A 26,517-nucleotide genomic window follows, 5' to 3' on the forward strand; every position below is an offset into this window, starting at 1 on the left:
TAGCCCTGGCATAGGAATCGGGAAATGGGCTTTTTCTGAATTCCTGCAGCCCTTCCTGAGACACTGGCGAGGACTCCGGAAAGAGTGCAGGAAATCTTTCGTTTTGGCTTCTGGTTAAGAGCCAGGCTCTGGAATTAGGCTCCGGGGTTCAAATTCTAGCTCTTCAACTTACTAGCAAGGTGAGATATTGGACAAGCTACTTAACTTCTTTAAGCCTTGCTTCCCCCCTCTATAAAATGGGGACAATGAAAAGGTTATTCCCTGACCTCATCGGGGACTCACTGGGAGGATCAAATAAGACAATATTTGTACTGGGGCCGGCCCAGTGGCGTAGCGGTTAAGTTCGTGCGTTCCGCTTCGGCGGCCTGGGGTTCACTGGTTTGGATCCTGGGCGTGGACATACTCACCGCTCATCAAGCCATACTGAGGCGGCGTCCTGCATAGAAGAGCCACAACGCTACAATTATGACACACAACTATGTACTGGGGCTTTGGGGAGAAAAAAGAAAAAGAGGAAGATCGGCAACAGATGTTAGCAGAGGGCCAAGCTTCCTCAAAAAAAAAAAAAAACCTATCTTTAAAAAAAAAACATACTTGTACAACACCAAGTACAATGCCTGGAATTTAGTAGGAACCCAATAAATGTTAGCTGTATTACTGTACTAACTTAGGGCAACTGAGAGCCACTGACCCCCAACCCAGGTGTTAGTTTCTCGTATGCAAAACAATGACAATGAAATGGACTGTTAATGAACCTTACAGCTCTGATGTGCTGTGATCCCATGTACACTAGGCGTTGAGGCATCTCAGTGGTGGTGGTGGTGGTGATGGTGGTGTGTGTGTATGTAAGTGTATGTGTATTGGGGGGAACAGGTAATAAAGAATGTGGGATAGAAGGGTAAATTAAGATTCTTGAGTGCCTACTGCATGTCTGGCACGTGATGAGTATTTTACATGCATTAATTTATATACCCCTTTGCTCATAAGTTGAACAGCTGGAGAAATATGTAGTGTTATCCCCATGTTAAAGATGAAGAAACTCAAGTTCAGACAGAGACATTAACCCGCTGGCCCGAAGTCACAGAGTTAGTGCCAGGATGAGGGTCAGATTTCTAACTCTTTCTACTACTTAGAGGCTATGGGGCAATTGCTACAAGCACACAAAAGTTATCATTTAAAGCAGAGTAAAATCCACATTTTAGTGCCATGAGAATTCAAAAGGAGGCAGAGAACAAATTTAGATGGGGAAATCCAGAAAGCCAGGGTGAAGGAGACGGCACTTAGGAGGGGCTTTCAATTGGCAGAAATGACAGCTAAAAAAAAAAATGACCGTTCCAGGTGGAGGCAAACAGCATGGGCAGAGGCCAAACTGTGAAACTCTGAGGCATGTGCAGGGAGCAGCAAGGAGCCCCTTAAATGGTAGCTGCATGTTGTAGAGAAGTGGGCAAGAGAGGTTGCAATCATTGGGATCGGGCTGCGAAGGGCCCTGAGGGCCAAGCAAGGGCAGGGAGGCCTGGCGTGGGGAGAGGGAGGCAGCAGGAGCAGTTTGGAAAAGCAAGAAGCTGGCCCCTGGCCAGAACTTGCAAGGGAGGGGTTAGCGGTGTGTGCGGAGTAGCTCCTACCAGGGAGAGGCAGAACCTGAGACACACAGCTGACCAACGTGCCGAGCCAGCTGACCAACGTCCCTCCAGCCTTAGAGGACGGGGTCCCCAGCAGTCAGAGCAGAGGCTGGGAGATGAGGAAGGAGCGTGGAGAATGGACCCCTGTGCCTCTTTCTCTGTAGCTGACACTAAGTAAAACACTGCAGCACGAGAGGCTTTCGTTCCACAAGGATTCACCTCCTTCGCCAACCCATGAAGTCTGATTGACCATCCCGAGGCCCAAAGCATCTACATCCATTTAGGGGCTATTCAGCTTAATAGTTAACACATTGTCTTTGGCGTCAGGCACCAGTCCTTGTTCTATCCATTAATAACTGTGTGTGACTTGGGCACATTACTTAACAGCTCTATGCCTCAGTTTTCTTATCTGTAAATTGGAGGTAATGATAAGGTTCTCATGCCTGAGGTTTTGGTGAGGATTATGAGATAATGCACGTGAGTGGGCTAGCACAGTCCTGGCTCACACGGCAGGCCCAGTAGTGTTCACTAGTGGTGGTGTTGTTGCTCACTGTGAATATAAGAGATAAATATAAATTGGGACTAGTGTGGGCAGTACAGATAGAGCCAGAGAAAGGCAGAGCTGGAAGGGGGCTTGGAGATCATTCAACCCCTCAGCTAGGGCCCAACAAGGGAAGGTGAATTGCCCAGGTTCACACATGAGGAGGTGTCCCAGACGTTCAGGGAAGAAAAAGGAGTGTGGGCCAGAATGGTTAGGGAGGCTCTGAGCAGGCAGAGCGATCCTGCTAAGCCCAGGGGAGCAGTGGCTGGTCCTGTGGCCGGCAGACCAGGTCTGACTCACGGCTCCACCTTTTAGTAGCTGGGTAGCTTCAAGCAAGTCATGCCACCTCTCTGACCTCAGTTTCCACATCTGTTAAGTAGGGACAACCATTCCTGCCAGTACCTCTGTTACAAGAATTGAATGAGATGAGTCTGTAGGGCATTTAGGACCCTGCTGGCCTGTGGAAAACTCTCAGTATATGGTAGCTCCTTTCAATTTTGTATTAATTGAAGGTCATAGAAGATAGCACGGGTGGATAAAAGTAGGGAGGGTACACCAGATGAAAAAACAGCTTGAACAAAAGTCTAGAGACGGGAAATAGACTGTGGAAAATAAGAGAGCTGGATTTAGGTCTAGGATCTACCACTTACCAGCTGAACAACTTTGAGTCCCCAGTTTCTCCTGTCTGAAAGTAGGTTTCAAGACCTCCTGGCCTAATTCACAGCGGGGCTATCGTGTGGGTCCAATGAGGAAACAGCCATGAAGATGCATCGTAAATCGTAAAGCTCTCCATGTATGAGCTGGTTTTCTCCCTTCCTGGACTGGAAACTGCTTGAGGCCAAGACTGGGTCTCCATCTTGGAATTGCCACCCCTAGCACAGACTGGGTGCTCCCTCACTGTGGGTGTGAACCACACTGTCCCCACTCTCCCTTGGGAATGCCCCAGACTCTGGCTGTGCAAGAGACTAAGACCTACCCCTCTGATCGGTTCTATTGGAAACAACCTTTGCCCTGGTAATGACAGAGGACCCTGATGGAGCCATGATACCGGGCTAAACCTGGCTTATAGTGGAGAGGAGGGGAAGAATGAAAATGAAGTCTGCCCCAGAGAGATTAGACCCAGTGGTTTCCAAGTAAAGCCATGGTGCTCTCACATGCACACGGATTCGCTTGGAATGGATGTTGAAGTCTTATTATAGACTGCCCACAGGCCTTTTCCCAAATGCTGTCAGCAAAATGCTGTCTCTGTTTCCCTCCCAGAGTATATTTTGGGAAGCTGGGACAAGGGCACCATCTGGGCTCCCCTGTCATACAGTGAGGGTAATTCAGCTTTCTCTTCTGTCTCCTTTTCCCCACTGTCAGCCCAGACCCACTCCTCAGTAACAGGAGCAAAGGATCCATCTCTAAAACACAACCCTCTCGAAGAGGAAGGAACTAGCTGCATCATGCCAAATAGTCTCATTGAATGACAATCAGACCACACAGAGGTGCAGCAGGAAGGCTATTGCAACCCAAGGTCATTTTCGCTCAACCCCCAAGGCACCGCAGCCTTCACGAAGATACATAGCACAGTTGTGTAACATGAGAACCTTGTCACTACCTGCAGTTTACAGATAAGGAAACCGGCTTTGCCAGCCATGACCTCCAATCTGGGCAGTTACCACCAATCCATACTCCCCCACCCATACACTCCAGTTGTTTGTCCTGAAGGGGTTGTTTGAAAATGTACGGAAGGCATTTGGGATTGTCACCATGAAGGGGGCAGGGGGGTACCACAAGCAATTAGCCGGAGGGGTACAAAGGTTCTAAAGGCCCTGCAGTACATAGAACAGTCACATATGATGAAGACTTGTCCAGACCATCTGTTCACAGCTGCCTGATTATAAAACACTGCCTGGGTAGCAGAGGAGGGCTGCATTCTAAGACCATATTAACTTGGCCAGTAAGCCCAGTCATCAGCATTCATAATCTCTTCCTTCTTCTTCAATGTGGTATGTCTTTGTGGCTCCCTTTCTCCTATGTGGCGTGTAAGAACTCCAAAAACAGATCATATTATCCTCTGGCATTTGGCTTCATTTTAAATTGCAGTAATAGGCCAGAACCGATGTGGCCATTCCTGGGTTGTTCAAATTAGTTCTTGAGTTATTGCTTTTGTACTTTTCCACATAAGTATTGGGGCTTTCTTTGTATTTTTTGCCATTTATTTTCCAAGGATTAGATGATCTGTTTCTTATTTCTTGGAATAGGCTATTACTTTTCTGTGTTTGCCAAAAGTTGTTTTGTACTCATTACTCATCTTTTATAATCTTCCTGAATATGTTTCCTGGTTTTTTGGAAGCCTGTTTGAGGGTCTCCCATTCCTTGTAATCTGGATTGATATGTTGTTTTCTTATTCTATTTTTTTAAAGAAATAAAATTACTAAAATAATTTGCAGTGCCTTTTATGATTAAAATATTTAGGCAGATATTCAAATTACTTTTAACTCATCAAGCACCATGACATGAGGTATGTCGTTGAATTTGGGTGATCTGATTCCAGGGTTCAGAATGCCTGGCTTACTGAGAACCTGGGCAGGTTCTGGAAGGGCAAGAATCGGGGAAAGTTGGCAGGCAGTTGGCAGTGTGATTCCTGGAAGAGTCAGACAGCATAGTGAGAAAATGTGCTATAGGAAAGAGTCACTTCTCCCTACAGTTTTTAGTTGAGTGGTCTGTACCAAAAGCAAATCTGATGTTATTACCATCCCCTACCCTTCCACACACAGTCTCTTCTTCATTTTAAAACTTTTGATGATGTTCCATTGCTCTTAGGATAAAGACAAAATTCTTATCAGGGTCTCCAACACTGGGTATGGTCTGGTCCCTACCTTTTTTTTCCTAAGTCATCTTACGTTCATCCCCCTTACCGTCTGGGCTTCAGCCTTTTCTTCTTACACATGCCCACATGAGGCCACAGGGCCTTTGCACATGTGCTTCCTTCTGCCTCTAAGATCTTCCCTCTTTTCATCACCTCATTCCCAGCACAGTGTTTGGTGCATAAGAGACACAAATAAGTGTTATTGAAAGAATAAATGAATGAAGGCTTGGGAGTCAATTCTCAGGTTTTGGATGTTGTGTTTTGTTTGGGTTTGATTTGGTTTGGCCTAAACATTATCAAATGAAGGAACCAGCGGTCACAAACTGGCAGCCAAGAGACCCAGAGACTCTTCCTGACCTGCACACATGTATTCTTTGAACTCGGTCCGTTTCTAGCCCCTTTCTCTCATCTCTACAACCTGCCTGGCCCCTGTAGTCATTCCATTTGCAACCCCAGACTTAAACACGCTGTCTACTGACACTTTCATTTAAATATTTGGTTTCAATTCAGTGTAATTTAATTGACTTTGATAGAAACTCAGGAGGCAACAGCCCTTACCTCCCACCAACGTGCATTCATTTTTTAGAAGAATCACAAAACCCTGTCCTTGAAATCTGCATATATTCTGGATAAAGGCCCAAGGTCTAAAAGAGACAACCGTCCTTTAAAGCCCGGTCCCCTTGACTCCTGGCTCTGGGCTCTTTCTACTGCTCATCCTCAGAGTCGATCCACCATGGGTGGTGTTAATGTATATTTAATGGCTTTGAAAGTCTGTATTTCTAGTTATTAAGTATCACATTTTATGCAATTAATGTGTACAAAATCAAGCCTAGTTTTATGAATGTTTTATCTAAATTGCTCTGCAGCTTGATTTACAAGAGGACAGAAAACCCTCTTATCTGATAGATGTTGTGTTTCTATTTCCATTAATATGACAGTTAGGAGAGTACTCATGGAAAGTGGCTCTTCTGAATTAACACTAACTGAATACGGGGGCTTTGGCAAGTGGTTGTGAGGATTTAATCTTTCTTTCCTCCATGATGGGTGTTTACAGCCTCTGCAGAAAGCAGACATGACTGAATAATATGTCATAAAAGTCTTGGTAGAGTTACCTGCTCATAGAGTTGGAATCTGAGAAAATTGAGGGCTGTTACTCTTGATCTGGTGGTTCCTTTGCTGTGGTCTGAGAACTTGGAGTGACAGGGTCTACATCTGTAATTTGCCTAATTTAATCTCCATTACTGTCCCCAGAGGAGCCTCACTGTTTTTCAGATGAGTCATTTTCTGTTTCTTCTAAAGAGGTCATCCAAGTAGCCTCCCACCCCCAACCCCAGCTACTCCCACTGGAATACCTATAGCAATTATTTATTGGAGTTCCAAAAAGATTGAGTATTGAGTCATCCAATTTTCAGAAAAATATATGTATTTCATGATGCATATATTGCATTACAGTTTATAAAGGATTTTCATACATGCATTTGTTCATTCAAGTATTTAAGTACTTAGAATACGCCGGGCATCAGGCTACATACTGAAAATACAACTGGATGTATGTCCATTATCTTTTCAAACCCTTCCCAAAAGCCTGGAAGGCACAAGTGCTTAGCCTCGTGTTACAGATCAGGAAACTGCGACAGAAAATAGTGGGGGATTACCTGAGGTCACAGAGCAAGTAAGGAACAGAGCTTGGAGTTTGAGTAGTAGAACTTGAAGGTCTAAGTCCCTCACTCAATCACACAGCTGCCACTTATTAGAAAGGAGCGTTCCATTTCCATTTTGTTTCTCTGTGATTTGAGCTTGGCTAATTCCAGGCCCAACTGTGAGGTGTGGCTAAGAAAGGCTTTCTCAGTCAAACCCTTTGCACGTGTCTACTGCAGGGCACCTATTGATGGTCATTGCCCCGGATATTTGACAAATCACATTTCTCCCCTGTTTAGTCATATTTAAACTAGTGAGGCCTCAAACATTTACAAATAACTATAAGGGGACCAAAACCTTACATCATGGTCCCGTGAAATGTCATTCACGTTGTGCTCTGGGTCCCACGTTGCACTGTGGATGCCAGCCCCCAGCGATGGAGAATGAGGCTTTCAGAGCATTCCTCAGCCCCCATGGACAGGCTTTGGGCCAGATCATCACGTGGTCATTTTAAGGCTGCCTTTCTTGTTCATTCCCAGAGATCAGACCTCAGGCAAAAACATCCTGGGATCAGGTTGAGGTGCTGGATTTTTTTTTTTTTTTTTTTTTTTAAAGTACAGTTCACAACTGTGGTCATTTAAATTAACCTGGACAATAAAACAGAACTAACTTATTAACAATTTCTACTGTGTCTAAGAGTTGCAAAAACTACCCAGCACATCAGTTAAGTCAAAAGAGCCGACTGTTAAAGCCATGTTCTTTGGCTGAAATGAGAAATAATTCCGTGAAAATGGGTGTTAACTTGGTATAGATGTGACTTCAGTATAGGTAGTCCCTATGGAGATGTTCATTGTTCTTTTTTCCCCGCTTCATTCAACTAAGTTACATTGGAAGATTTTTCCTATGTTGACTTACTCTTGATTCCTGATATGAGCCTTACTTGATCATAATAAAATAAAAATAAAAATAAAATATTAAAAATATATAAAATAAAAAATAATAATTATTACCATGTTGTTTTCCATTAGCTAATATTTATTTAGGCTTCTTGCATATATGATTGTAAGAGACACTGGCCTATCTGCCCCTAAAAACTCTTGTGAGACATACTTATAAACCACCTTGACCAAGGCTTTTTTGTGGGTAGTAGTTTTGGTGGATAGAAAAAGTAGGAAAATAATTCTTGCCTTAATCAAAGGAACTGTATAACTACATCTCTACAATATTTAGAACAAAGTGAGCCTTCATTATGTGGACTCGGGAATTACTTATTCAATAAACACTTAACAAAAATGACCTGAACGTACCAGAACCGTGGTTTTTACCCAGAGGCCAAGCTCTTACACAGGGATGATCATAACGCTAAGAGAGGCAATGCATAGATGGTTTAAGACAACGTGTTCAGCACATCTATGATTTTCATAATATGAACTACAGGAAGAAAAGGCTGGCAGGATCTTCTTGGCAGTCAGATGACAATAAGATAAGGTAGGATACAAGAATGAATCATATACAGACCCTGTTCTCAGGAAATATGATCTAGAAGTGTTACAGCCTGGCTCTGCTGTTATCTATGGGACTGAACAAGTCGCTTCATCGTCTGGGCCTCTCGTTTCCCTTATCTGAGCCCCAGCAGCCAGACAGTTCTAATAGCAATAATCACAGCTCCCACTGAATGAGGGCTTGCTTCATGCCAGGCACTGCGTCTGAAGCCTGCTTTATCTCATTTATGCACTTTAGCTCATTTACATGTTTTGGCTGTTTTCATCATCCCAGCAATGCTTTGAGTGGTTATGTTATAATCACAATTTTGCATGTGGAGAAATTGAGGCTCAAAGAGACTAAATGACCCAGGACTTGAACCCAGGACGTTTGACTACAGAGCCACTGAATGATCTTCATCTCTGCCCTCCACTGAGATGAGTGTGAGGTAATGGGAGTATAGGTGGGAGGTGAATGCAGAGGAAGAGAGGACACAAGCAATGAAGCCTGTGTTGAAGGATATTAGTGAGGCAGAGCATTCCTTAAAATCAGCCAAGGTTCAGAGGGTACCCATGGACAGCACCTTTAAATCTTGGCAGGTGGCAGCCACTGCCTAGGGGGTCACCTCCGGGAGGATCTGGACCATTACAGGAGGAGCATCCTGCTCTGGCTTTCAGCAGCTCCTTTCCTGAGAAGTGGAAGGGATATGGAGGCTTTGAAAAAATGATCATAAGAGGAAAGTGTGGTTTCTAGAAGTGGCTATTTCAGAATGCTTCCAAAAAAATAAAACCAATTAGGAAATATTCTAAGTCAGTAGTTCTTGATAAAGGTGTGAGAAACATGTCCCCTCAGAGGAAAGAACTCTCTAGAAGATTCTTGGCCTGTGGTTTGTTTTGTGACAACGAATTTCAAGTCTGGAAACCAATAAGAAGGAAAGTATGTCCTATCTTTGCATCATGGAAAGAAAAAGAAGGGCTATTTGATGACTGCCTTTTTCTATGTGGGGTACCTCATTTATTTTGTGTCACCTCATTTATTTTGCTTGTTTGATTACACCCTGCCTAGTTCCTGAAGGACTGTGGAGTGGGTTCTCTTGTTTCTTTCACACGACGATCCTTAGATGCATCGCCGTATTACAGGTGAAGAAACCAAGGCGCAGAGGGGCTAATCGACCAGCCGAGGTTACTTGGACACAAGAGGTATCTGACGAGGTTCCCAGCCTTGCCTTCACCAGCATCATCCCGCACCCAATCATATCCCTCTACAGTTGTGCAAACTGCCGTGCAGCTCACTCTGGTTTTATAGGTTGCTGTGATTGCTGGACCACATTTGGGGGTCTTCAGTCAAGGAAGTTATAGGCACTTCTTTTTATTTTGAGCTGTAATTGCCTCCCATGTCTTAAAATGCAGGAAATCATCATCCACCAGGCAGATTGGTGATAACTGCCAAACCTTAGGGTGAGAATGTGGCGTTTGGTAAATATCAAACTGCGTTCTTCTCTGAAGACTGTGTGCGCTCTTACACTTAAAGACAAACTTGTTAATGACTTTCTATAAATAAGTTCTAGCTTATAATTGTTGTTCCAGCAACAGCTGCTGAAATGTGATCGCCCCTCAAATATAAAACACCTTTCCTTTTCTCTTTACTTTCTTGTGGAAAGAAAAGGTTTGAACACTCGAAAGCAAAGTGGACGAGGGTCACTGTTTGACTGTGTGACCTCGGAAGAGTTGCTTAACCTCTCTGGGCCTTTGGTTCATCGTTTGCCTATTTTAGGAACAAATGGGGTAATATGGGTGAGTTCCTCAAGGATATGGAATGTACAGGATTCATCTGTGGACTCCTGGGGCCTGGCATAGGGTGGACATTTGGGCCTCATGTGTTGACTGGAAATAAACTTACTTGAATTGAATATGTCTTGAAAAGTTTAAAGGGCTATAGAAATGTGACAGTGGTAATCATTATCATTTAAAGGGAAGGGAGAGGTTAATACTAGATTCTTTCAACATGTATTTTCTTCCTATTCTATAGAATACTCACTGATAAATGTATGCCCCCAGCATTTTTTCTTCATCTCTCAAATTTAAACTAGCAGGGTTGGCAAACTACAGCCTGCCACTTGTTTTTGTAAATAAAGTTTTATTGGAAGCCGGCCACGCCCATTCTTTTATATTTTGTCTATGGCTGCTTTCATACAAAAGCAGAATTGAATAGTGGTGACAGAGGCCATAGAGCCCACATAGCTAAAAACATCTGCTATCTGAATCTTTACAGAAAAAATCTGCCGACCTCTGAATTATAGTATAAGCCACTGGGGGTGTATTTTTCTTTAAAAGCTCTCCCCTCATCCAGTGCCTGGAACACAGGGTGCTCCATCCATGGCTGAAGGAGACAAAATAAACTGGAAAATGCTCCAGGTTGTGGATAGGTGACACCTTCCTCAGGTTTCCTTGGGAGAACAGACTCAAAGTGAGGACCCAGGAGAAGAGGCTGCAGACCTAACCCCTATTTCTGCAGGAGTGGAAGGCTCTATTATCTATTGTTTAGAATAATTATAGAGTAACAACAACAATAATGATAGCTAATTACCAAGTGCTTACTGCATGCCAGGCCCCGGGCTAAATGCTTTATATATCCTGTCTCATAAAATCATCGCCACAGTTCTACGAAGTAGCTGGTATTATTATCTCTGTTTATAGGTGTGAGGCCTGCCTTGCTCAAGGGTACCAATGGCAAAGCCAGGCTTTGCAGTCCGCATAGCCCAGGGTGAGATTTAGTTTCTGAGTTCCCGTTAGAGATACTCTTTAGGATTCCAGGCTGTTCCTTTACCAGCTCAGCCAAGCCCCTTGCTCTCCCTGTCCCTCAGGACGTCACATTTTGTTGTCTTACTGCTAGCCTGCACGGCTTCATTCATTCATTTAACAATTATTTCTACCTTGCTATTGCTAATATGTGCCAGATACTGTGCTGGGGACCGGGGACATCACAACGACCAATCAGATACAGTCTTTGCCTGGATGCAGCTTAAAGTCTAGTGAAAGCGATGGGCATTAATCAATCACATAATAAATGTTGAAATGAAACTGTGATACGTGTTTCAAAGAGGAAAGGCATAGGATGCCGTGAGGGTGGGTTATCAGGATCTCTCTCAAGAGATGACCCTTAGGCTCAGATCTAAAGGAATTCGTAAATAAGAGTTAGGCACAGAGAGGAGGGAAGGGTGTTCGAAGTAGAAGGAACAGTATTTGCACAGGCTCTAAGGAAGGAGGAAGCACGGTGTGTAAGGAAGACTGAAAGAAGGTTGCTGTGGCCAGAGCACATGGAACAAGGAGATGTAGATAGAAAAATCAGGCTTGTGCTCAGATTTGGGTCTTTGTCTGAAAGGCAAGGGGAAGCCACTGAGGTGTTTAAGCAGGGGTGAGAAAGGCGGTGGTGGTATCGCTCCAAATGCCGTGTGTGGTCTTCCGTTAAAAGGCTGCTCTTCTCGGGGCCGGCCCGGTGGCGCAAGCGGTTAAGTGCGCGCGCTCCGCTGCGGCGGCCCGGGGTTCGCTGGTTCGGATCCCGGGCGCACACCAAAGTACTGCTTGGTAAGCCATGCTGTGGCGGCGTCCCATATAAAGTGGAGGAAGATGGGCACCGATGTTAGCCCAGGGCCATCTTCCTCAGCAAAAAAAGAGGAGGATTGGCGGATGTTAGCTCAGGGCTGATCTCCTCACAAAAAAAAAAAAAAAAAAAAAAAAGGCTGCTCCTCTCTGAGTTCACTAAGGGGCTTCTGCTAATGGAGCATCACACTGAGAAAGATGAACTAAGGTGTACACATCAGGGTCTGAAAACACAGCTGGTCCCTCAGCTGAGGCATGAGGGGTGAGCGAGCGGCAACCTGGCATGCACTGGTGAGTCACCTCCCAGCTACAGAGTGAAATCTCCATTTGAGACCTTTACACCAGGGACAACTCCCAGCCTGACCAATGACAAGGAAGCTTCCTGTCAACTTGGAAGTTTGCTTGCAGCCAGTCTGCTCATTTAGTAAAGATGAGTACATATCTATTAGCTTGAAAGCTGAGTTACTTGTCACCAAACATCAATGTTTCTCAGGCCCCTCACTTTAATTATAGGGCACACAACAAACTTTGCCTTTAGTCCTAAGAGAATTCTAGGCATAAACAGAGTTGTCCACCTCCCTTAGAATGGAATTGTGACCCCCTGCCTTGGCCTGCCAGGCTCTCCGTGGTCTGGTCCTGCCTCCCTGTTTGACTTCAACTCAGCCCACTCTCCTTCACTTAGTAGTTGCTCACTGAACACTTGTTGAATGAATGGGTGTATGAATGACTATATTATCTTGGGCAAGACATAGCCCCTCACTGATCTCAATTTCTTCATTTTTAAAAGAAGTGGCTGGCCTGGGTTTCCTATAAGGCTCCTTCCAGGATGAAGACTCTATGAGATGCAGAATTGGGATTCATTCAGCAAACGCTTGCCAACATCTCCTCCAAGACAAGTCCCATGACAGGCACGAGGGATATGATGATGAATATCCCTGCCCTTGAGATGTTTATTCAAAAATAGAGACAGACACAAAGAGAATAGTTTCAGAATAGCATGGCGCATGAGTGTGAACTCTGTAGTCAGAGGAACTAGGCGCAATCCCAACTCTCACCACTTCCTTGAGCAAATCTCTCAGTGGCCCAGTGGCCCTGTGATTCAAATGGAGATAAGACACCAGTTCGTGGGATTTTGTGAGAATTAAATGAGATGATGTTACTGCTGGCATTGTCTCTGGCACAAAGAAGTACTCAACAAACGTTGGTGACCATCATCAACAAATGATGATGATGATGAACGTCGACAACGATATTCAGCACCTGTGTGACTGTACCAGTTGTCTATGGCTTATGTCTGTTCTGGTCTCTCAGTACCCATGCCATCCTGGTAAAATATTTTGAACTTGCCCCCTGGAGGAGAATGCCATGGAGCAGAGAGGAGCTGCACTTGCTACTCAATGTCAGGGGTTCGTGGAAGGTGTCCTGAGGAAGATGAGGCCAGAGCTGAGCTGTAAGGTAAAGAAGGGTAGGCGGGGCCTCCTCTGTCTCCGCATTGCCCTCTGACAGTGACCAGAGGGAGCCTTCAAAAATGCACTTCAGATCAATTTATTTCTTCCTTAAAACCAATGACTGTCTATTGCACTTGGAAAAAACTCAAAGCTCCTCACCATGGTCTACAAAGCCCTGCATGTGCGGGTCCCATTTTGAGCCACCTTCACCCTTCCCCAACCGTACTCGGCCATTTGTGCCAACCTCAGGCTCTTTGCAGTGGCTGTGCTCTCTGCCAGCAATGCACCTCCCTCCAGCCTCCCCATGCCTGGCTGCTCTTCATCATCAGACTTCAGCGCAAACATCACCTCTGCAGAGGCCTTCACCAACGACACCACCTGTTCCCACTCCTGCATGCCCCATCCCTCAAAATTTTTCCACTACTGTCATTCACCCTGCAAGCCAAGACTTTGTTTTATTTCCTTCAAAGCTCTTACCACCGTCTGAAAGTATCTCTAAGAGGGCAAGGACTTATCAGTCTTGTTCCAACTGGCCTCGGCACATAGTTGCCCTCACGTAGTTGCCCTTGGAGATTTTTTTGAACAAACAAATTCCAGGTCCTTGTAAGGGATTGAGGTGAGGCAGCATACTCTGGGATGAGAAGACAAGGTTCAGGCTGGTGCTAGAGTTACATCAGGTCACGGAGGATTTCGGTACAGAGAATGTGCTGGATCGTGGCGTCCACCGCATCTGAGCATCACAAAAGGACCAAAAGACCTTGTTTCTTCTTCTAAGACAGCCATTTCTCAGTCTTGCATTTCCAGAAAGCTTCTCTAGGAAGACACCCATCTAAATTAATAAAAAAGTGCAGGTTATAAAATAATTTCCAGTAATCCAGGGTTAGCTCTTTCACATGGTAATTCCAACTAGGCTAACAGAAGCCCTAGGGACGTCTCTTTAATGAAAAGCTAAAGTTGGTGTTTAATTAGCATGTCGTCACGAGCCCCCAAAACGTTTGCTCTTGTAAGCGGTTTCAACATTGTCCCTGAAGCCTTAGTTGCCTCGTGCACTTGCTCAGAAGGTCAAACATTTGCTCATTGATCACCTATTTCATGTCAGACACCCTGATTACCTTGAATAAGCCCCAAAGTTGAGTCTCTTTAAGTCTTAGTTAAACTACAACTTAGTGCTCGTACAAATTATTCAAAATTCTGACTTCGTAGTATTGGGATTTTAAATATTACCTATAACTGGCAAGAAGTAATCCATAGGCATCACCTTCAGAATTCGCCTGCCAACCTGACACTCTCTTCCTAGCAGGATAGGATCTGCACATGGCTGCTCCCCAAGCCCAAATTAATGACAGGACAAGCAGCAGACCCCCTTCGCCCAGACCCACACACACCCGTGCACATTGTGAGGGGTTAGTGGGTATCAGATTGGCCCCACTAGGCCTGGCTGGGAAGAACAGAGGCAGTGGCTGCAGGAACTGTAGTTGCACTGAGAGGACCTGGGGGCAGGTGGAAGGAGAGCTGTGCTTTTTCACAGGTAAGCCCTGCTGTTGGTGCACGAACTGGTGCAGGCCCCAGGCATCTTCCCGTCTTGCCTTTGATGCTAAAATTGTGTTCTAATGAGTGGGAACAAGAAGCCTGGCCACTGCCAAGCTGCCTCCTGGGGTCCTCTGGTGCCCCTGACTGTTCTGAGGCCTGGGGGACCGCTTGGTGCCCCCTCACCGTACACACAAGCACATTCTATAGACTGCAAAGTCCTATGGCGCATTCTCTGCCTTAATAGCCACCACCTGCAATTACCCCCTCCCTACCTCCAGTCCCTCCCTGCTCTAATCTGCCCTCTGACAGTCCATGCTGATGATCTCACCCCTGCTCAGAACCCTTCCATAGCCCCTATTCTAGGCCTCCTATGATCTGGACTCAGCCTATCTTCCAACATACATGATGCATGTACCCCTTGACCCAGCCAAACAGAACCAGAGGAGGGGTGAACGGCCAGACCAAATAGGGCTCTGCCAACCAGCCAACAGTATGTGCTAAACCAGTACTTCTCAACTACTACTAACGTGCATTCAAATCACTGAGGATTTGTGAAAACGCAGATCTTGATTCAGAAGGTCTAAGGTGGGCCTCAAGATTCTGCATTGCTAACGGGCTCCCAGAGGCAGCAGCTGTTGCTGGTCCCCACTCCACACATTGAGTAGCAAAACACTGTGTCATCTTTTTAATATCTAATTTGTGGGGGGGTGGGGAATGCTGTATTCAAAATAGTTTTATTTTAAGATTATGTTAACTCTCTAAAATCACTGTTTCTGTAGATTAAAAAGTCAATTTCGTATGGTTCAACCCAATACAAGAGACAATCTATCAATGACTCCTAATAGAAACCAAAGCTCATGATCTCAGAATCCGAGCCAACTTACCATGGAACAAACAGGAGGCGAGACTTCAGATCAAAATTCTAAATGTGTTAACTTGAGCTTAGAGCAGAGCACAGCCTCACCCCTATCCTTGCCAGCCCCTTTCTCACAGCCCCTGGCCCCTATAGAATCCCACCCCGTGGGGCACCGCATGGCCCAGGAGACATCTTCCTGCCTTTTTCAGTCTTGTAAATTGGAGAGAAGGATCACTCCACTGAGTTGCCTTCCACTTCCCTGCTCTCCAAGGCCTAGTTCTCAGAACATGCTGAAATTTCAAGGCATGCCTTGAAGCACTGGCACATCCCCAGGTGGTTTTGTAGGTCACCTGGTGGGAAGATCTTAGCAGATGGCACAATGTGTTTAGATTCTCATTAAGAAGCTGACTCAACACTGAAGGGAGGTGTGGCAGGTCCCCCACAGCTCCTGGTTCTTCCACATGGCCACACTTCTCCACCTGCGGAAAGTCCTGGCTCTGTGTGGGGAGGGGAGGAATGGAGGGAGGCAGCTGATGAGCGCAGGCCTGATAAACCTGCCTGGCCTGAGTCCTGCACAGGCAGAGCATATTCACCAGCCCCTGCCTGTGGTTGCCCTTCTGATGGCAGAGTCGCTGCTATATAACCATCTGCCACCATTGGCAAAACTCACAAGAAGCGAAAAAGCAATAAACAAAGAGGATATTTCAAGAGCAGCAATACTGTGTGCTCCCTCCATGAGAAGCTCTACTGCCTCAAGCTAGAGAGCTTTTAACAAATACCAGAGCCCTGTTCCCACCCCAAATCAATTCAATCAGGATTGGGGGGGCAGGCATAGGTGGGTTTTAAAAGCACCCAGGTGATTCGGGTGCACAGTGAAGGTTACAAAACACTGTGTTAGAGATGGTTTTTTCAAAGATCAAGGAAAAGAACCTTTTTTTCATCATTGACTTTCCCAACTTCTAAAACTTCACTTCCTTTTTTTAATGCAATACAGGATATTGGTAATAATAAATACTCTCATACTTTCAGAGTCACAAATCACTTTTACATGCACTATCTTATTAGATTCTCAAATCAGCGTGTGGAAAGTGCTAACACCAATACCGAAAGGTATATGCTGGGCTTGCTGTGACATTGTTTACAAGAGACAAAAAAATGGAAACAACCTGAAAGCTAGAGAGAGGATGGTTTAATATGTTACGGGGCCTTCATGCAATGGAGAATTCTACAGCTGTTAGAAAGACAGGTAGAGCGATACATGTTGACTTAGAAAGACAGCCACAAACTACTTTTAAATTTAGAAAATCAAGTTCAGAATCATAATGATAAATTCCATTTCTATTGTTTTTTTCTTTTTTTTTATGTTTAACAACTTTATTGAGATATCTTTGATATATAGAAATTGTATGTATTTAAGGTATACAATGATGTTTTGATATACGTGTACATTGTGAAAAGATCACCACAATCAAACTAAATAACACATCCATCACCTCTACATAGTTACTATTGTGTGTGTGTGTGTTAAGAAGATTTAAGATCTATACTCTTAGCAAATTTCAAGTATACAATACAGTATTATTAACTGTCATCACTATGCTGTGCATTAGAGCTCCAGAACCCGTTCATCTTGCATAACTGAAACTTTGTACCCTTTGACCAACATCTCATTTCCCCCACTCCAGAACTCCTGACAACCACCATTCTGTTCTCTGCTTCTATGAGTTTATTTTAGATTCTACATGTAAGTGAGATCATACAGTATTTGCCTTTCTATGTCTGGCTTATTTCACTTAGCATAATTACTTAGCACATTATGCTAACCAGATGAACCTTCTGGTGTCACAAAGAGCAGGATTTCCTTTATTTTTACAGCTGAATAATATTCCATTGTATATGTATGTACCATGTTTTAAATTATCCATTCATCCGTCAACAGAAACTTAGGTTGTTTCCATATCTTGGCTATTAGAATAATACCGCAGTGAACATGGGAGTGCAGATGTCTCTTCGAGATCCAGATTTCATTTCCTTTGGACGTATACCCAGAATGGGATTGCTGGATCATGTGGTAGTTCTATTTTTAATTTTTTGAGAAACCTCCATACTGTTTTCCGTAATGGCTATAGCAGTATATATTCCCACCAACAGTGTACAAGAGTTCCTTTTTCTTCACATCCTCACCAACACTTGTTAACTCTCGTCTTTTTGATAACAGCCATTCTAACACACGTGAGGTGACATCTCATTGTGGTTTTGATTTGCATTTCCCTGATGATTGGTAATGTTGAGCACCTTTTCATGTACCTGTTGGCCATTTTTATGTCTTCTTTTGAGAAATGTCAATTCAAGTCCTTTGCCCATTTTTTAATCTGGTTATTTGGTTTTTTGCTATTGAGTTGTATGAGTCTCTTATATATTTTGGATATTAACCCTTTATCAGATATATGGCTTACAAATATTTTCTCCCATTCTGTAAGTTGCCTTTTCACTGTTTTGAGTGTTTCCATTGCTGTGCAGAAACATTTTAGTTTGATACAATCCCACTTGTCTGTTTTTACTTTCATTGCCTATGCTTTTTGGTGTCATGACCAAAAAATCGTTGCCAAGACCAATGTCAAGAAATTTTTCCATATGTTTTCTTCTAGTCGTTTTACAGTTTCAGATCTTACATGTAAATCTTAGTTCATTTTGAGATGATTTTTGTATATGGCTTAAGATAAGGGTCCAATTTCCTTCTTCTACATGGGATATCCAGTTTTCCCAACATCATTTATTGAAGAGGTTGTCCTTTCCCTGTTGTGTGTTCTTGGCACCCTTGTCAAAGATCAGCTGACCATAAGTGCATGGATTTATTTCTGGGCCCTCTATTCTGTTCCATTGGTTTATATATATGTTTTTATACCAATGCCATACTGTTTTTATTGCTATAGCTTTGAAATATATTTTGGACCTGGGAAATGTGATGCCTCTAGCTTTGTTCTTCTAGCTCAAGATTGCTTTGATTATTTGGGGTCTTTTGTGGTTCCATATGAATTTTAGGATTATTTTTTTCTATTTCTGTAAAGAATGCCATTGGAATTTTGACAGGGATTGCATTAAATCTGTAGATCCCTTTTAGTAGTATGGACATTTTAACAATACTTGTTCTTCCAACCCGTGAACACAGGATGTCTTTCCATTTATCTGTGTCTTCTCTAATTTTCTTCATCAATGTTTTACAGTTTTTAGTGTGCAAGTCTTTTACTTTTTTGGTTAAGCTCGTTCTTAAGTATTTTATTCTTTTGGTAGTTATTATAAATGGGATTTTTTTCTTAATTTCCTTTTCAGATAGTTCAATGTTAGTGTATAGAAATGCCAGCAATTTTTATATAGTGAATTTACATCCTGTAAATTTACTGAATTCATTTATTAGTGCTAACAGTTTTTTTTTTTTAACTGACCTTTCTCACACAGTATTGCTTTTGTGTGTGTGTGTGAGAGGAAGATCAGCCCTGAGCTAACATCCATGCCGATATTCCTCTTTTTTTTTTTTGCTGAGGAAGACAGGCCCTGAGCTAACATCTATTGCCAATCTTCTTCTTTTTTATTTTTCTCTTTTTCTCCCCAGAGCCCCAGTAGATAGTTGTATGTCATAGTTGTACATCCTTCTAGTTGCCGTATGTGGGACGCCGCCTCAGCATGACTTGACAAGCAGTGCATCGGTGCGTGCCCAGGCCACCAGTAGCAGAGCACACACGCTTAACTGCTAAGCCACGGGGCCGGCCCCTGTGCTAACAGTTTTTTGTTGTGGTTGAGTCTTATAGTGTGTCTACATATATGATCATGTCATCTGCAAACAGAGACAATTTTACTTCTTCCTTTCTGATTTGGATGCCTTTTATTTTTATTTCTTTTTCTTGTCTAATTGCTCTGCCCAGGATTTCCAGTACTACGTTGAATAGATTTGGCAAGAGTAGGCATCCTTGCCTTGTACTGGATCTTAGAGGAAAAGTTTTCAGTTTTTCTCCATTGATTATGATGTTAGCTGAGGGCTTTTCATATATGTCCTTTATTGTGTTGAGGGAAGCTTTTCTATACCTGTTTTGTTGAGAGTTTTTACCATGAATGGATGGTCAATTTTGTCAAATGCTTTTTCTGAATCTATTGAGATGGTCATGTGGTTTATATTTCATTCTATTAATGTGGTATATCACTTTAATTAATTTGCATATGTTGATACATCCATGCATCCCAGGAATAAATCCTACTTGGTCATGGTGTATAATCTTTTTAATGTGCTGTTGAATTCGGTCTGCTAGTATTTTATTGAAGATTTTTGCATCTATGTTCATTAGGGATATTGGCCTGTAGTTTTCTTTTCTTGAAGTGTCTTTGTCTGGCTTTGGTATCAGGATGGTGCCGGCCTCATAAATGGGTTTGGAAATATTCTCTCTACTTCTCTTTTTTGGAGGAGCTGAAGAAGAGTTGGTATGAATTCTTCTTTGAGTGATTGGTAGAATTCACCCACAAAGCCACCTGGCCCAGGGCTTTTCTTTGTGGGGAGATTTTTTGATTACTGCTTCAGTCTCCTTATTTGTATTCATCTGTTCAGGTTTCTATTCCTTCTTGATTCAGTCTTGGTAGGTTGTATGTTTCTAGGAATTTATCCATCCATTGTTTTTCACACCCTACATGTGCATGTGTGTGTGACTTATAAGCACAAAAAAATATCTGGAAGGATATATACTAAACTGTTAATAGTCACATTGCTTGGGCTGGGAATAGACAGAGGTGGGGGGCTATCACATCTTTTTTATTTTCTCTATCTTTTAGTTTGTTACAAAAATTACTCTTCCATACTGTTTTTAAAAATCTATTTTAAAACCATAGCCTGAGATGAATTCCAAGGAGAGATAATCATACCCATTTTTCAGAGGAAGCAATCGGGTCTCAGTGAGGTGGAGTAACCTAGTCATGTGGCTAAAAATTGGTGGGGCATTAGTTTGAACATACATGTATGCTACGTTTCACAATTTTAAAAAAAGAGTTTTAAAAATTAGGTAACAGAGGGAGAACCTAGTTTACTGAAGGCCAGGTCCAGGACTCCTTTGCTATCCACACTGCCTGTTGCACAGGGGCTCAACAAGCAGATCGCTGATCTTCATTGAACGAGGAGGAAGTTAGGTCCTGCACAATCAGATGACGTGGGCAGGCTGGTGCATCGGGAGCCTAAACTATCAGCTCTCTCTCCCTCAGGGCCACTGCATCTTGCAGGCTGGCCAGTCTCCTCTCAGAGTCACTGGGCTGACTCAGGACCTGACAATTCCCTGCTTGCCTGAGGCCATGAGGAAGATTTACTCTCTGCCAGTGGCAGCTGGTGGTGCAGCCTAGAGAGCACATCTACCCCTGCAGGGCAGTTCCGCTCCTAATAAGGGAAATTCACTTTCGTGCACTTTGGGGGAAATGTCCTGGGAGGGAGCCAGAGCCAGATGGGCACTGAGCTTATTAAAGGCATGATTGTTACCAGAAAACATTTGCAAATATGTATGGGTATTTCTGTATATGCGTGTGTGTGCGCATGCATTTTACACACACACACACACACAATACATACATACGCACACGCACACGTATCCCCCTGAAATCCCTTCAATTACAAGATTGTCTTTCCAATTGTTCTACAATATACTTTACAGTTTGCCATTATGTAGGGTGGATATGCTGTGCCTCACACCTTTTAATGCCAGATTGTTGTTGTTATTATTGTTTTTGCCTCCTGCCAGGTGCAGCTCATCCACTATAACCACGAGTTATATACAAACGTCACAGAAGCTGCAAAGAGCCCAAATGGATTGGTGGTGGTTTCTATATTTATAAAAGTAAGTGTCTTGCATTCCTTCATTCTTCTCTTCTCGCCATTCCCACCCCAATCAGAATATCAGTTTACAGTCTCTGTTGGATCTTAGAAATAACAAAAAGGGTGATGTCCATGCCCAAGAAAAGCTGGAGGGTGGTGACTTTTATATTTCTATGAAAAATGAGGTCCCTTCAGTGAGATTCAAAAATGATGAGTTCCATTTCAGAGCATCAGGGCCTAAGGATTCAGGCAGCTTCTGCTCTGGAGAGAAAAAGGGGGCTGGACCCAGGGGCAGGCCCAGGTCCTGACTCGTGCAGAAGGATCAGAAGGATGCAATAGAAGGAGAGCGGGGTGCTCACTGACACACCACTGGATTAAAGCCCGTCCATCAGTTGCCCCTTGGAAAAAGAGACATAAAGGAAATGTGAGATGTCTCCCCCCTCCAGGCGCCGCACTAAGCAGCTGCCTGCAGCTTCTCTACGATTGCTCTGAGTATTGTCTCTCCCTCTCCCTCTCCTTTTCACTCACAAGCATCCCCCAGGGAAAACCGAGCAAAGATCCCAATGCTAACTCTATGACACTCTAGGAAGGCTCCACATCTTCCTAACAGTCAACAACGACAACAAATCTCCAACCCAGCAAATTCTAACTTGTTAAAAAAAATAATTACCTGTAACATTTTTGACCGATGTAGAGTGAAACAGGTATGCAAATTGAGAGGAAAAAAGAAAGTAAGAAATTGTCTTTCCAACTGGAAAAAAAGAAGAGAAAAAGCAATATGTGGCAATTCCAAAAGTTAGCAGTCACTGTGCTAGCCCCTCGGGAAGTGTCACCCAGACCATTAGAGGATGTGCCCCATAGGAACTGCATCTGATGAAGATGATCAATAGAAATCCAGCATTTGCCACTAGGGAGTTGTAACAGAGTTCTCGTGATGACATCACTCAGAAGAGTAGGCACAGAGGCACCCCGGACACCTCACCCTCTCCCTCTCTGAAAGCATCTCCCTTGACAACAGGCACTTGGCCCTGCCTGGTCATCCCTCTCCAGACTCCACGCCTCCGCCTAACTTCCTCTCCCTCACCCGGGTCAGGTCAGGCCTCTTTGTGGTCCAGACGCAGCTGGAACAGGGGCGTTTGTGACATGTTGCTGCCCCTAACCACCAACCCCAAACTCCTCTAGCTTGTCATTGGCAAAGATAGGAAGGGGCTTTTGGCCAGGAAAGCATATTTTTAGGCTGTCATGCCTTCTTAATACCTATGTGACATATTAAAGGAAATTGGGCCTGGCACAGATCCTTCCGGTCCCTGCTCTACCCCTCTTGGCATCCTCACAGACCCTGTTACAATAAACTGTAGATTCCTGAATGCCAGGCCCTGAGATATGTGCTTTACATATATTTTACCATTTAACCCTAATAATAAACTTGTGAAGTGGGCATTCGTGTCCCTATCTTGCAGATGAGGAAAATGGTCCAGAGAATCTTTGGCATTCCAGCCAAGTTCATGTAGCTGATAACAGCCCGTACAGGAAAGCAACCCAGGTCTTGCTTGACTTTAATAGTAATAGCGTTATTCACACTAGATGCCTCCCCAACAGACCTGGGAGAAAGCAATTGAGAAAAAGAGAGAAAAAAACATTTAAAAACATCTCCCCCACATCCCCATGTTGCCCAGGAGCACAGGGCAAATTCCTGTATCCCTTCACCAGCCCCAGTTATGACGTTGACAGCCAACTGGTGCATTCAACCTGGGCCACACTCATTGTTGTGGAGCCTGCAGGTGTATCACAATATTGTGCCACGTGCGTCCAGGAGCTCACCTCCCCCGTGGCTTTCCCAGTGCCGGGCCTTCCCTGAGTGACTCCCACGGCCAAGGTGGGCAGCCCAACAACTCCTGTCCTTTGGTGGGCGCCTCAGCCTCGGCCCCTGACTTTGCCTCACTTTGCTCGAAGCTCCTGAGTCAGTGAATGTCATCCTGGAAGCACAGGCACATTACAGCTGACAGGGTGATTGATAGGCCAGGAAGTCAGCCTCCTCAACAGCAAACTACTGGCGTGTTTCACAAGTCCTTGCAGAAACGCCCGCTCCACCGAGATTACGGATGCAGGTCCTGGCTACTTCCTTGAGGGTCGCTGGGAGGAACTTATGCCCCAGACCCGGAGGTCAGTGAAAGGATGGAGAGTAGCTCCTGCGTCTTCTCAGGCCAGTCTGACCCGCCAGGGATGCTGCCGTTCTTTCCCTGAGCAAACCTGAAACTTTCTGGCTAGATCTCAAAATAAGCCATAGCATTTCTATCTTTGTCTAACATAATCAACTCCCAGATGCTCCATGGTGAGTTATCCAAGTTATGACTTGTCATTCACTCATCCCAAAACACTGACTGAGTGTGGGACACAGGCCAGCCCTTGCTAGGCACTGGTACCTAGAAATGAGATTAACAAGATCCTTGGTCTCTAAGGGCACATAGTCTCTGGGAGTCCTGCCCTCCTTCTGATCTTTCTGGCTCGCCTTCCCAGCTCCGTGCGGAGTAGGCAGGAACAGAAAATGAGAGGCCCCACGTCTAGGTCAGCTGAACCATAGAATTGTTGGAGTTGTTGGCTAAAATAAGAGACCTGTTTATCTGTGGGATTTATTTATCTCTGTTCCCTCCTAATCCCCCATCCTTCCCATGACCACCGGGACCTGAGATTTGGCCGTAATTGCTGCTCAATCACACACCATTAACTTCCCACTTAAGCTCACTTATACCAAGTACATATTTTATCCTCTCACCCACAGAGCCAACACACTAGAGCCCACAAATCATCTGTGTGCACTTTGGAAATATTTCAATATTTTTAGTCAGCTCAAAAGGGTCCAGTCACAATGTTAGCACTGGCCAGACTCACCAGGTACCAGGAGCCCAAGGCACCCAATTATAATGGACATGGCAGATTCCTTACCTGCCATGACAATATATTTTTAGCTCTCCTTTCTTGGGATACATCGGCACAAACAGGGGGCTTCAGGCTACCTTTTAAATGGCCGAAGAGGATGTCAAAGTCGAAGTTGGCTTTGGCACTTAAGCTTCCAGGGAGCAGCAGGGTTTGATTTGGGACTCTTCTCCATTTGGGGGGGGTCGGCTCTTACCTCCACCGAGCACTGTCACTCACCTATCTCCCCCTGGTATGTGTCTCACCGCAGCACACCCAGGAAACCGTGTGGGGAAGGAGAGAGAACTTGAGGGAAAATAAACAGTCTGTGCTTTCTCCAAACTAAAAATTACCTGTTGCTTATCTAATAATAATAATCATCTGCTGCAATTTTTCCAGCCCTCAGAATAAATCAGATTTAAAATGTTGATGTGTCACAACATCCGATTAGCAGCTGAGGGATAAATTGCAGAGCAGAGCTGAGCGAGGTGGGAGAAAAATGACTAGGGTGAACAATGGCACCTTGGAAAAGGCTGAGTAAAAAGGGGTTGTGAAGAAAACAGTGTACACAGTTATGTGGGGGGGCATCACAGTCTCCAGATCATGTTCCCCTGTCTTAAACCCCTTGAAGCTTGGCCCATTCTCCCAAAGAAGGAATTTGGAGACCTCAGGGTGTGGGCATAAAATGGGAACGGAGCCCTGAACATCTACTACAATGTTTGGTCCATAATAGGCACTTGGTAAATATATATTGGATGTATGGATGCACGGATGGATGGAGAGATTGATTGACTGAATGATGTGGCTTATGATATAGTCTATTCATGCAGTAATGGGCAGTGGTATAATAAGGTTCTGTATTACTTCTTAGATATTTTTTCACCTCCTGATACCTCTGTTCTGAGTACTCTCTCTCTCTGTCTACTTAGATTACTATCCCCTTCCTGACATTTCACTCCTTACCCCCTGCTTAAAACTCTTTGATGGTTCCCCCTCCCCACTGAATAAAGTTTAAATGCCCTAACGTGACATTTAAAGACTAACATGAGCTAGCCCCTGCCTCCCCCTCTAGCCTCACCTCCATCCTTCCCCCATACTCTCAGCTCCAACTACACTGAAATATTTGCCTGAACATGACTGTTCTCACTCTCCCGTGTCCATCCATGCACAGATCCTGTGTGCATAATGTTTTTCCTTACCCCCGTCCTCCATTTCCACACTCTACCGCCAAAGCACTTGGTTAACTTCCATCCATCCTCAAGACCCAACTCATGCCTTAGCTCCCCAGAGTCCCCAGGTGGGTGGTCTTCCTCTAAGATCATCCCACCTGTGACTCTATCAGAGCACTCTTCACACTAATTGTAACAATTTCTTTACAAAAAGACTGGGGTTTCTGGAGAGTAGAGTCTGTCTATTTGATCTCTGAATGTCTAGCCATCATAGTGTTTGGCATATGGGAGGCAGTCAGTAAATACGAATGAATAAGTGAATGGATGGAGGCAACATTTATCCTGGGATAGTACTTGCCAGTCGTTAATATTTTCTTTTCTCCCCTAGGTTTCTGATTCATCAAACCCATTTCTTAATCGAATGCTCAACAGAGATACTATCACCAGAATAACATATAAAAGTAAGTTTGCTTCAATTTCCTATACAGCAACTATTCTATAAAGGTTAGTCCTGTCTGAGGGCAGAAACCCAGGGCTGAATATCTCTGAGGGCCCCTTTTGGCTTCATGATCCTTTCATTCTGTAGAAAGTCACTCTGGAGAGTCAGGGTTGGCTGAGAAGCATCTCATTTCAAACAGAAGTCCCAAAGGTGTCTTTGTCGTCCATGCCTGTCTAAGGCTATAATGATTATTATGATGATGGTCACAATTATCCCTGGATTGGTAATGAGCTGGGGGACTCTACTAGCTGACAAACTCCACCATGTCAGCTGGCCACATCGGGACTTTGCCAGTTATGTGATTGAAAACACGTTCACCAGGTAGTTTGGCTCCAGCCTCAAGACCTACAGAGGCCCTCAGCTGGACCAGATCTCCCTCTCTGTGTCCCTGGGTCTCCCTTTCAGGCAAAGGCAGAATGGCATCTTTTTTCATTCCCTTGTGTGATTCACTGATCCAGAGGACTCTGTCCAGTTTCCTTGGGTTTCCAGAGTGTTTTATCCCTAGAATCCTTAAGCAGAAAAGAGAGAAC

The 26,517-nt window shown here is 44.2% G+C and overlaps 1 protein-coding gene across 2 annotated transcripts in view; it reads left to right on the plus strand.

Moving 5' to 3' along the window:
• Positions 1 to 26,517, plus strand: part of CA10 (carbonic anhydrase 10) — a 459,693-nt gene that overhangs the window by 414,833 nt on the left and 18,343 nt on the right. For both annotated transcript variants that reach the window (XM_058560658.1, XM_058560656.1), the window contains 2 exons: positions 21,333 to 21,428; positions 25,877 to 25,949. In XM_058560658.1, the coding sequence (XP_058416641.1) occupies positions 21,333 to 21,428; positions 25,877 to 25,949 (169 nt within the window). The remainder of the gene's footprint in view (positions 1 to 21,332; positions 21,429 to 25,876; positions 25,950 to 26,517) is intronic.

The sequence above is a fragment of the Diceros bicornis genome, chromosome 18 (genome assembly GCF_020826845.1).
Source record: "Diceros bicornis minor isolate mBicDic1 chromosome 18, mDicBic1.mat.cur, whole genome shotgun sequence".
Taxonomy (NCBI): Eukaryota; Metazoa; Chordata; class Mammalia; order Perissodactyla; family Rhinocerotidae; genus Diceros; species Diceros bicornis.